The 13,038-nt window shown below is 37.4% G+C and overlaps 2 protein-coding genes across 2 annotated transcripts in view; both read left to right on the forward strand.

The window, feature by feature from the left end:
• The window catches only part of LOC139945443 (integral membrane protein 2B-like), a 32,857-nt gene extending 24,197 nt beyond the window's left edge, over positions 1–8,660 (forward strand). The window contains exons 4-6 of the mRNA XM_071942796.1: positions 3,299–3,409; positions 5,000–5,150; positions 5,564–8,660. Coding sequence (XP_071798897.1) covers positions 3,299–3,409; positions 5,000–5,150; positions 5,564–5,652 — 351 coding nt within the window. The 3' untranslated portion in view covers positions 5,653–8,660. The remainder of the gene's footprint in view (positions 1–3,298; positions 3,410–4,999; positions 5,151–5,563) is intronic.
• A 1,183-nt stretch (positions 8,661–9,843) lies between these two features.
• Positions 9,844–11,409, forward strand: LOC139944792 (uncharacterized). The gene has a single exon (XM_071941904.1). It carries the CDS (start codon positions 9,854–9,856, stop codon positions 10,877–10,879), a length of 1,026 nt encoding a protein of 341 aa, XP_071798005.1. The 5' UTR covers positions 9,844–9,853; the 3' UTR covers positions 10,880–11,409.
• Positions 11,410–13,038: the final 1,629 nt, after the last annotated feature.

Here is a 13,038-nt window from a genome sequence, read left to right on the forward strand (position 1 = left end):
GAATTTCTCCCGTTGATATCAATGTTTCCAAATCGGGGCTGGAAGAACGAAATAGTCTGGTTCCTATTTGCAAACGATTGTTAGAAGTCATTATTGTTATTCGATACGAGGAACATGACCAAGTTGGAGTCAGCGTGATAAAGGTCTATTAGTTTGCGGTAACACCATGTGTGATCTACTTGCTAGGTAGATTATGTCCTTTAGAGAATTGTCTTGCTTTGTATTCTACTACCACGGAGTAGACTTTTCGGAATTCGGAAGACATTCTCAGTTCTTAGGAGAACTGTCCTGCCTATTGTTATGTGGCTATTTGTCATGGTGGCTATAGGCCTTTGAAGCTATAGTCTTTGAAAAACTGTTGGAAATTGTAGGAAACACCTACAATTTCCAGGATTCACACTAAACTTGTTCAGTGATTTTTTAGTTTGTTATTTTATGAGTTACTGTCTGTTAGGAATTTAACAATGCTATTGTTATATGGTTCTTTGGGCGAAAGACCGTTGTCATGATGGATTGGCCTTTGAAGTACAGTCTATGCCTACCAGATATAACAGATCTCACACTTCAAGGTGATTTTGAGTCTGTTATTTCAAGAGTCGCTGGCTGTTTGGTTGTTAACAATGATACTTGTTGACGATGAGTAGAGCAAGCTAGTCGAAACGTTGAGACCAATTAAAAGAACTGACTGTACAATTTAACCACGATCATATAAGCTAAAGTAGTAGTCCCAGCCTATTTTCTTTACCTTCCACCCGGGTAATAGTTAAAAATCAGGATAGTTCTATTCAGAACTGAGAAGTCTCCCGAACCCCCGAACATCTACTCCGCGGTAGTAGAATAAAGAAAGACAGTTCTCTAAGAACAAACTCTACCTGGCAAGTAGATACACACATGGTGTTTCCGCAAACCAAATATATATATTGATACCTCACCATGCAACGCCTCAAATCCTGTGAACAATCATATTAGTATAATGGCTCTTTGGGCTGAAGATCTTTGTCATGGTGGCTTGACCATTGAAGCTATAGTAGTGAGAACACATGGCATTTGTTTTCCTTTGTACCATTCAAAAAGGTACATTAAAACTAATCAAGTACAATACAAATTATACATATAATTTTATACACAGTAACAAGAAAGAGAGTCATAAAAAAACATTTCATTCACAGTATTTATAATATGTTTTCTTATAATATAAGAAGGCTAGTGACAATCTCTTTCATTAACATATCCTAAGTCGAAGGAGGATACACAGAGCAGACGCTGATATCCTTCAAATATCGTCTAAGTGATTTTCCTCCTTTTATATTACATGGCAGTTTCTTGGACTATAGTTCCCTGATGTACATTCATTGCACTCACTACACAAGTCTGCATGCTTATGCGACATCCGCAACTCCTTTATAATGGGGAGATTTAACTCAAAAACATCAATCATTTATAAAAGGTGCTGCTTTCAAATTGAAAATACTTCGGGTTTTAGTCAATTAGGCGAGCACTCAGTGTATTGCGTTTGGATTTGGATGCATGGGCCTGGTTCATTTTAAGCGGTAGTCACTATTACAAGTCACGCCTGCAGCAAGATTACATGCGGTAGAAAGACAGCGATTCGGCTTTTGGATGTCGTGTTTGTACAATTGTTTAAAGAATACTTCAGGTTTAACTTTGAGATGTTTTGGGCACTGCGCACACGCATCAATTAGGTTACAAGCTGAACCAAGTATCTCAGAAGAAAAACATAAATAAAGACTGTTGCAAAACTTGCAGCGAGAGGTCAAAAACAACAGCAGCAGCAGCAACAACAACAACGACAAAACAACAACAATAACATCAACAGCAGTAAGAACCACACCAGCAGTGAAAAACAACAACTCAAAGAAGACGGGCAACAACAGAAGCAGTAACTACTGCAACATCAAACGCATCAACAACACCATCCGCAACAACATCAACAACAACATCATCAACGACATCAACAACAAAATCACTACAACAATATCAACAACATCAAAAACATCAACAACAACAAAAGTGGCAGCGGTTGTAACAGCCCTCACTAATATCAATGACTCAACATGAACATCGAGCCGTAAACAACATTTTTGACTACAGATAAAAAAAATAAAAAATCAACATAAGCATCAACACCGAAGCAAATCGATGCCAAGAACACCGAAAGTACTCAACAACTGCTCAACATATCCGAGGCTTTTTTAAATAATTCATGTTTTTTATGTATGTAAGCGTCTTGCGTGATCGGATTACATGTTGGGTCTGGCAGTCTTTTCTTGACAACTCTTTTAAAAGTAAACCGCGGCTCTTTTAAAATCAAATATTTGCAAGTGCGACCATGGTCCCCCATCTCAAAAAGAGCCAAATCTAAGAGTCTATTCTGAACCGCTCGATTGCTGAGTGACAATAATGATATGGAGGATTCACGATAGACTTTACAAACAGTCAAATATTGATAGTGGCTACCATGAGGTAATTGGAAATGTCCTTAAAGGTAAAGCTGGTGTCGGTTATGAATTCTCTTTCTGGACTGCCACTTTAAACCGCCCGCTTTGATCAATTGCAAGTGCATGTAATAGAAGATTTGAGGCTTTGCACTTGGTTTTAATATCGAGAGAGGACATCAATTTATGGTCATGACAGCTGTATCGTGTTATTGATTAACCAGCATGCTAAACCTTATGACGTCACTTGGTATCTCCTTCATCAACGCATGTATTAGAGGAGAGTGTTCTTAATACGTACCCTACAATACAACAGAGAAACTGGGTTAACGACAAGCCACTTTGGGAGATGGATTTGAATGGTGCCCTGTGGATTGATTTGCTCTTTTTATATTATTTTTTGTATGCAAGTTCGCCCCAAACAAGGGTAGAAGTCACTCTTAGTATGGGGCTACAACAAAAGCAAAAACATTATTTAATGTAAAAAGAACTAAGGTGAGCTGAAGGTATAAATTTTTATTCTGGCGGTTGCTGTCAACAGTTTACCCAGACCTCAACATTGAGGGCGCGGTTTATGTAAACAATCCCCTGAATAAAAATCAGACTTTAATACTGGAATGTACAACTTCTCATGTAGTGACATCAAAGTATGCATTTACTATTAATTTGGTTCTACACCCGCTTAATATTAAATATTTACTTTTTTTCTGAAATGTTGTTGTTTTTCTTAATTTCTTGTCATCTTTTTTATGTGGATGAATTTTTTGTTATTTTTGCACAACACATCATCAGTTTTGTTCATTAAAACATTTACTAACTTTATTTTCTTGTTCTTTTTCTAGGAGGTAACGGTATATCTTGATCGAGCTGAGGGGGTATGTTTCATAATGAAGCTTAACACATCGCAGGTAGTCCAGCCAAAGACGCTGCTTGAAGCTTTTGTCAGATATCTTGTAAGTTTCTTAAATTTATAATGTTGTTATTCTCTTCTCTTATTTGTCCTTGTCGTGATATATAAACACAGAACATGCTAAGCACTGTTTGAAGCTTTGAATGGTTGTGGATAACTATAACTTGCTGTTGCCATGTGTAACCTCTTTTGGGGAAAATGGTTGCCCTTAAAAGAGCTGGTTCGGTCTCAACGTTTCGAACGGTATCATCTGCTCTTTCTCCTGAAGACGAGCAGGGTATACTGTTCGAAACGTCGATACCACACCGGCTCTTTTCAGAGGTAACACTCCCATAACAGAGATGTACACCTGGTTGTACCCGCAACTTGTATATTATTTATAGTTGATTGTTATTGCTGTAGCTGTTTACTACTGTTATTTTTGTTGATGATGATTGTAATTTGTAATTGTGAAGGCCTAATTCCTTACAAATGCAATGGGAGGCATTTGTCTTGTTGCCCCTTGGTCTAGTCATGACCTCTTTGACCCTATTCATTGCCCCCTCGCCACTATAATCACTGTCATATTGCCCCTCTTTATTAACTGTTAACCCCTTGATATGTTCTAATATCATTTTGAGTTTCCCCTTTGAATATGCACTGTACTAAGGACAGTTGTCTTTAGAGGAAAATTATCAGTGTTTTGACATTATTGATATCTTGTTTAACTTCACAAATTTTTCAAACGTTTTATGTTTGTTACATTTTACTTGTTTTCCTTCAATATCTTTCCTTCAATCTCTTCCAGTTTGTTCCTTCAATCTCTTCAATTATTCACAGGAGATCAATATTTGAAATGATGTTGTTATGTTGTTTGTGAAATTTGATGCATTTCCTCATCTTTGAATATTTTCGTTATTTGTATTTGTGGATTATTTGAAAAGTTGTGCTTACGTTTTACAAATTATTATGTGTGTGACTGCAATTTACCATTGTCTCCCTTTTCATTCAGCTTGAATTTGAATCTGTTGTTGGTGAAAGTATACAATTCATAACTATTTTGCATTATTTGTATTTTTGCATTATTTGTAACCATATTATTTTATGATGCGCTTATGTTTTACAAATTGTTGTGTGTGCGATTTTCTATGAATCATGTTATATTGTTTTATCTGACAACTTGAATGTGAATATTTGCATTGTTTATAATTATTCTCATTTCTGTGCAATTGTATTGAGGCATAATTTTATGCCGACTTTATGCAATAACAGTGTTCTTGTTTGTTTCAGGTTGGATTCAAATAACATAAACATTTTATTTAGATTCCAATTTATCATAGGCCTATTGGATATTTTGAATATTATATACATTGTGGTGTTATTTATTGCTTTGAACATTCTTTGAACTTTACTTCTAATCTTAAATTAGAATGTTGCCTAAATATTCATAGGCCTAATCCAAATGTGTTATGATGTTATGTTAATGTGTAACTGTATAAAAGCTCTCCAGAATATAATATGTGTGCTTATTTATATTGTGTTGACAATTTGATTTTATAAATATTTATTGATAGGCCTACGCATTATCGTTTATATTAACATTAACATTGCGAATTTGCAGGATAATAAACTGTTATTTGTTGTACATTTTCAGAAGGGTGATTTCTCGCTTGATTTCGATGTAATTCGCGAGAAGATGCACGTCGACGGACCGCCAATTTCCGACATCGCTCATTTCGGTGCGGGAACCGATATCCTCTGCCATGATTTGCCCGTATACCGCCTGACTCATTCAAACTCAAAGTGTAAGGGGACCAGTCTATTACAATCCTGTCCTCCAGTACTTGTCCTGGCGCTAATTTCACAAAGAGCCAAGAGTAGTTTTGTTTTGTCTTTAAGTCAATCGAAATTGCTTAGCAAAGTCTGATGTCACTACAATTGACTATAGAGTACGGTGTGCATGCACCTTTTTTGTCAATGTGAATTTGATTTATATTTTGCTTATTTGTACTGGTGACTTTTTTCCTTTGTAGTTTTCTCGTAGTGGTATTTTACTGTTATGCGCCCTGAAACAGGCTGGCCCTGGAGAGAGGGCAATATAAATGAAATACATTGTTGTTGGTATTAATTTCGTATTTTTCTTGAAATATTTTTAAATTGATAAAAGTAATTAACTACGAAATTGTTTTGTTTTCTCTCCTACCTATTTTTTTTACAGCACTACGAAAAAGAAGCATTTCATCTCCAAAACACACTGTAAAATACTTCAATGGTCTACACATGGTGGAACTTAGTGTGGACTACTAAAAAAAAAACATCTCATCAAATTGTTTGTGACTGTGCTGGCGATGGGCGGATAAAGTTTGTTTTCATTTACCAATGATTTTTCAAGACAACATTTAAGTGGATGCAAACCAAGTGATGTCTTGGTTTCCTTATCAGCCAGTACCTCTTCAAACTCTCCTTAGCGGGACATCTATTGTAATTATTTTATTTTATTTTATTTGAATTTTATTTAATTTTTCTTCAATTGCGCAAATAAACACAATTCGGTGATTGTTAGCGTTTTGCAATTTAAATATTTGTTGTGTCTTCGGATCGCTTTCCTACAACATTACGTCAGCAACTCAAATCGTATCCGAAAAACCCACGATGAAGTAGTGACGTAATAATATTTTACTACAAACATGCATTCCACTTATGGTTAATACTACAAGAACCAACACGCATATTTTTGTACAATCTTAACCCACCAAAGCTGATTTTAAATTATAGTTTGACATATTCAATATTGATAACGTTTTTTTCGAAAACAAAACAAATTTGGTCAAAATGATGTTGGAGTCAATACCTTACATAACTACACTTCATGTAGTAAGTGAAGTGTATTGTTCCACATTGAGTTGCCTTACGGCTCTGCAAGCCAATGTGGCTGTGTGGCGAGAAGAAATGCCGGCCGAGGTCGAGTTGACTTTACTTCCCATCTATGTGTGATATCCATGTGTACCCTTTATGCAGTTCTAAAAAATATATCATGAAACCATTTTTAACACGTCAGAGACGTTCAAGAATGTCACCATCCAATTTGAGTAAAAGTTGGCATATCAGTTCGTGATGTGTATTTCAAAGAGCACCTAACATCCCTCAACGATACTCTAAACAGCGCCCCCTTCGGAATAAAACAGACTTTGACATTGTGGTTAATAAGTTTACGAAAGCCACTATACCCTGAACATCTGACGTCAAACTTCGAGGCTCGCGAATTACACCAGAGATCTGCTGTTGGGGCCACATACATAATCACCTTTGACCTCGCAATATTTCACATGGCTTTCATGGTTATTGAGATTCATAGTTAAATTAAACCCACAGTGTAAACATATTATAAAGCCAACACATGCCGTTATCCGTGCGGATAATGGTAGTAGACCAGCCTGGCCAAGCCACCATACTACAAACCTTCACCATGAAGCTACCATCTATGTCGCGTTCCCTGTCTACACTGCCATTAATGAGTTAGTATCATTAAACTTTAAAAAAGGGAACTAGACTACCCCCTTTACTTCCGCTTCGGTTAGATTGGATTTGAGTACTAAGAGAGGAGGTGGGGGATAGACCAAGATGGCGGCTCCATGATGAAAACGACTATTGTACATTCACCTGAAGGAGATTGTGTAGAATTAAACTAAAAAGTGCATGCAGCATGCAGTGTAAATAAATAATATGCCATTTTAAAAGAAACACAAGTGTATTTTAATCTCCCCAATCTTTATGAAGGTGGTTGTAACTTTGAAAATGAAACATTTCGGCAACACTGTACTATTACGGTTTCGCTTGATCCAAATTCCAGGTTCGGTTAGAACTAGGTTTCAAAAATGTGAGTAGCGCCCTCTGTCGGCCGCTGTTGTGGTTGCTGTACGATATTATTTGTAGCGCTGGTAACCGCGAGCACTATAATGGCCCCCTTATTTCTTTGCTAACCTGTGAAAATACGCTTACATTTTAGCATTTTTATCGGCTACGGTAAGCACGAAACTGTCGAGATGAGCTGCGAGTGGAGTAATGCTCTCTGATTAAAAAACACAAAAAAAAAGAGAAACTTGCCATTGAACCAGAAAAGAGATTTAAGTCTCTCAGCACCAAAGATGTTGTTATAATTATTGGTATGCTGCACAAATCTGGAATTTGAGTTTTGATTTGAAAATGAAAGAATATATAGCTTAAAAGCATTGTTGTTAAAGGGAAGGTACACGTTTGGTAGTTACTCAAAACAAATATTAACTTAAAAACTGACTTCAATGAGCTCTGTTGATAGTACGAAACATTTAGGGAAACGACTCCCTCTGAAGTAACGTAGTTTTTGAGAAAGAGGTACTTTCTCACTAAAATAATATTCCTATCTGAAAGCATACAAATTCGTCCAATAAGGGTGTTTTTTCTTTCATAATTTTCTCGCAACTTCGATGACCGATTGAGCCCAAATTTTCACAGGTTTGTTATTTTATGCCTATGTTGGGATATACCAAGTGAGAACACGGGTCTTTGACAATTACCAAACGTGTACAGTGCCTTTAAATTAATTATTAGTAAGTGTAAATATTCATTTTGCATGCTCGAATGAAATTAATGGTTTAAAAATTAATATGGAATGTGAAACTGCATAACTGCGCTACTGCTGGGCATGTACTGCTTTTATGCGCGAATTGTTATAATAATTAAATAATTAAAACAAACTAATTATTTTGAATAATTATGAACAAGCCATCAGGTATTACAGTAATTGTACTTTTTCTGCTTTATAATGGTTTTGTCTGCCCCTAAACAAAATTCTCTCACTTGGAAGTTGTCCGCTTATTTTAATATTCACCAACTCCAAAAAACAGACAAACATTAAATCAATTTCACAAATTTAAGGTCCGCACATGTTGCGATTGTGAAATTGATGGTAGACATTTTTTTTACACACAGATGCAAGTAGGTAATCAGTGATAATAAGTGTTCCTGTCTGCATACTGAACACTGTGAACGCGATCAATATGGTGCCGTTATGACGAATGTTGGTGCGTGCTACTTTTGTTGTTATGGTTGTTGACTAAAATGTTGGTTACTATTCTGGTTCTATTATGCATGTAGGCCTACATTTCACGTCTTCGAACTGACTGTGAGTAAAGAAAACATGTTGCCATTTCCCATCCATTGCTAAATCGATATATTTTGTTAACTCTTGACATAAATTTAAATAAACGATATTTTAAATTGACAAAACTAATATTTTCACAGTGTTTTGTTTTCTAGAACCTTTTTCCCAAGGTGGTGCTCTTTTGAGTGACGATAGCATGACGTCATAAGTAGCCTTGATCAAGGCGGTCCAGCCGGCCGCGACCGGCATAATCAGAGTCCCCACTGAATTCCGCCAGCCCATACATAACACGAAGCGTGCATAATACGTGTACAGCCATGTAAACGTATGTACATGTATCATCTGTACGATGTACATTACATTGAGTACTTTCTGTTGTTTGAGCCACGCGTACGAGGTTGAAAGAAACGACCGTACTCACGACTTCGTGTATGCACTGCATGTAGTTGTTGCCGAATAGTGCCGCACACCGCGGGCCGGGCACTCTACGCCAACAGCCTTGAATCAAGGCTACGTAGTAGCTGTTTTGTTTGACCATGACAAAGTATGTTTACCCCATTGTACTGTGGTAGGAAGATAGTTCAAGCCATGCAGCTTGTTTATTATCTGAATTATCATGGCATCCAACGTCATCACAAACAATAGATCTTAGAAACACAGCTGCTACCGTTTACTGTCTTGGAGTTGAAACAATCAGAACCTGGCCGTTTGTAATTAAAACTTAAATATTGTAATTAGTGTAAATATCAATAGACGACAGTTGGAAAGATTTTGATTGGTCAAATTGACTACGTCGGCTAAAATGTAACCGATCAAAATCAAGAAACAAATTTCCAGTCCTCCACACTTTCCTTGAAGTTTAAGCCACGAAGTGTTCTTTCCGTTTTATCGAAATTTGTGCTACAAGTTGGTGAGTGTTTTGATTTCCCATCATAGTTGGTTGTTAATTTTTCTTTTTTGACAAATTGATTCATTGCATACAATAAGAGAACTGTTTTACTTGATTGATCTGAATAAGACGAGGACAAACAATTAAGCTAAAGTCTTGTCATAATTTATGGGTATTTTGATGAAAAACACGTCTTGTTCTTCGGCGCATCAAGTTATTTTGAGATCGTAAATGTTCGGCCACAACATGAATCCCTACTCACTGTGATATTTTAGGGAAGCTTTCTACTAGGCCTTTATATCACTTAACCGTGTAAGTTGAATGTAATCTGTGGACGTTTATGGTGTTTTTTAAATAATACCCAATCATTTTAAACAATATTTTGATGAAAACAGCATGTAAAAATGGAAGTTGAGATGATGTGTTTTGCGTTTCTGTTTAAAGTGTTGGACATCTCTTCACAGATTAAACCCAGCACCATGAGGGTTGTTATCTTGCTCCTACTCGGCCTGATCGTTCACGCCACCTCAGCTTGGCCTCTACCCGATGTCGCCCATGCCACCATGAGGCTCTCAGCCTCACGGAGAGGTGCAGGTACCGTACCTCTCGTCCGTAACAAGAGATTCATCACAACATCTCACTCCGATCGGAGAGGTCAGCGCCTCGTCACCTTTCCGGACTCGAGAGATCCGGTTCCTTTCGGCACCCAACAGTTGAAACCGGGGTCGAGTGTTAAAGATTCAGGAGGATCTGCTGAGGCTATGGTCAATAACCTCCTGCGGGAACATACACTGCGAGGTCAAGTCGACCTTCGTGATGATGATCAGGTACCTGTTGTTTCACACGGAGGCTCAGTTGATGAGATGATCAGCGACCTCTTGCGAGAACATATGCAAGGTCCGGTCAACTTTCAAGATGATGGTGAGGTTTCTCAAAAAGCTTTAGGAGGGTCTGCTGAGGTTATGATAAGCAACCCCCTGCGTAAACGTACACAACCAGGACAAGTCGACCTTCGTGATGATGATGAGATACCGGTTAAACCTATCTCACAGGGAGGCTCGGTTGAGGCTTTGATCAGAAACCTCCTACGCGGCTCTCCTCGACGAGGTATGAGGTACTCGACCTCAGATGAAGACACACCCGCTGATGCTCCAGCTAGTATCTTAGGAGAGGTGCAAGGAGATGCCAATGACATAGCCGTGAAACGCTTCATTGGGCTGGAACCAGGTAGCCCATCGAACCCCGAGATGGACCCCCAAACCTCACCAGAACTTGATGATCATCAGACCGCAGCAGGGTTGATCTCGCGTCTTATGTCAGGCCGACGTGAATCTGTCATTCATCAACCGAAGCAAGTAGCCTCCCTACAAGGCGTTGCTGGAGCGTCTGCAGACCGCAGCGACGATCACCCAAAGGACGCCCTCAATCTGTCTACTCTGGAAAGTCTCCTTGAGAAAATTCTAGCTATTAAAATGGCAAATAATGCGGCAAACCTAAACGTTTAATGACACCTTATTACAGGAAATATACTACGTTTTCAGTTATTTACGCATGAATTTGTCAGAAGAAAAATTCACCAGTTTTCAATAGGTAAACAATAAATGCATTATATAATGAGTAGGGTAGATGGCATTGGCTTACGATCTTTACCGGACCTTCTTTAGATGAACAAATAAGCAAACAAAACCATATCTATTTATAGAAAATAAGAGGAGCAAAGGATCGAAGTTGTTGATTTTTTTTTATTAACATAGTATAAATTATCACTACGAAGTGCAAGCATTCTGCTGAACAATTTGATTGAAAAACATCTTATTTGATTTTTAGTTCGACATTCAAAAGCAGTTGTAACAGCTGCTATATATTATCATTAGAAGGAAGTTTGAAAATTAATTAAACCTGAAAGACGTGAATAAATCTTATTCGTAGTAGGTCTAGCCAGTCTAATTGAAAACGTTTCAGCGATTGTCAATTATTAAAATGAACTCGTAAATCCCGCTGTGGGATTAATTTTCACACGTGTGCGTATTTTGGAATGAACAAAGTGAGAATACTAGTCGTTGAACGGTCGGTTCAATAAGCAAGTTTTCGAATCAGTTCTAGGACGGTTGTAGTCCTGCAAAAAACTGGGGTGTTAAAGTTGCCACCTCGTTTTTGCGTACTGACGCCCGAAAGAGACTCAAAATTAACATCATGATATTAAAGAAACGCCAAGGGGATGCTTTGGCAGAGATTTGTGTCATTTTAACAACCTATTTTGTAGATTTTGAAAATTTTCGGAAACCTAGAATGCGACAACACACATGGCGTGAACTTTTCACATTTGATGTGTTTTTATCACCAGAGGGCATCATTGTTAAGTTATTCAGCCTTGCCAAGATTTTTTAAAATACCCTGATGCAGCAGTCAAGAAAGCGACATGGGATTTCATTTTGCGACTCTTGGTCTCACACGAGAACAAAACGAGAACAACGACCACGTGACTGCAGACCACCTATCAGACAATCTTTTGAGATTCACAGTTTTTACATACATTTTTTTTTGATAGCATTTTTTTTTAACAGGCCGATTTTGCACATTTTTATTTTACATAATTTAGATTTCACTGGGTATTTACCAAAGTCGAACTTTTCATACTAATGCTGATTCATCATGTGTTCTATATTAATAGTAACATTGCTTTCGTAGATTGAATCATATCCAACGATAGTGATATTACCCTTTAAGGGTAGGGCATGAGCACGCCTTGGTTTTTAGTTATGTCATGTTTCCTGGATGCGCAGATCAGTGTTCGAATCTTAAAGCCATTATACACTTTCGGTAAACAGTGTTGTCCAAGGCCCACACTTCGTGTACCACAAACTTCTATATAAAATAACAAACCTGTGAAAATTTAGGCTCAATCGATCATCGGAGTCGGGAGAAAATAACTGGAAAACCCACCCTTGTTTCCTTGTGTCATGATAATGTGTTCAAATCAAATTAATTCGTAATTCTCGCTATCGAGAATTGATATTGTTTTAATGTTTTCTCAAAAAGTAAACATTTCATGGAATAATAATTCAAAGGTCTTCCACCATTACTTTCTGTAAACCCTGTAAGTTATTTGTAAATCTGTGATTTTTTTTTCTGTACCAAAAGTGTATAATGGCTTTAATGGATAATTCAAGAACTGGAAAATCAAATTTGACATGGCTTTGTGGACTTGCTAACAGCGTAATACTAATAGCCCGCCCATCATTCCTGACGCGTCGCAGCTTAGCTTAGGTCATCGAAGTCGAAAGAGAACAGTGCAAGAAGACAAAACACCTATTGCAAATATTTGTGTACTTTAAGATGCCTATGACAAAAGGCTTTAGCTGAAATATTTATCTCGTTTGAGTGAGAAATTACCTCTTTCTCAAAACAAAGTTACTTCAGAGGGAGCCGTTTCTCACAATGTTTTATACTGTCAACAGCTCTCCATTGCTCGTAAACAAGTCGGGGATGCTTAAAACTATTTTAAAGAACCTGGACACTATTGGTAATTGTCAATGACTAGTCTTGACAGTTGGTGTATCTCAACAGAATGCATAAAATAACAAACCTGTAATTTTTTGCTCAATCGGTCGTCGAAGTTGCGAGATATTCATGAAAAAAAAACAAAAAAAACCTGGGATGTCAC

This window comes from Asterias amurensis, chromosome 12, assembly GCF_032118995.1.
Source record: "Asterias amurensis chromosome 12, ASM3211899v1".
In the NCBI taxonomy this organism is placed as follows: Eukaryota; Metazoa; Echinodermata; class Asteroidea; order Forcipulatida; family Asteriidae; genus Asterias; species Asterias amurensis.

What these genes read in the sequence shown, in the direction of transcription:
- LOC139944792 (XM_071941904.1), top strand. Translation starts at nt 9,854, where the DNA reads ATGAGGGTTGTTATCTTGCTCCTACTCGGCCTGATCGTTCACGCCACC.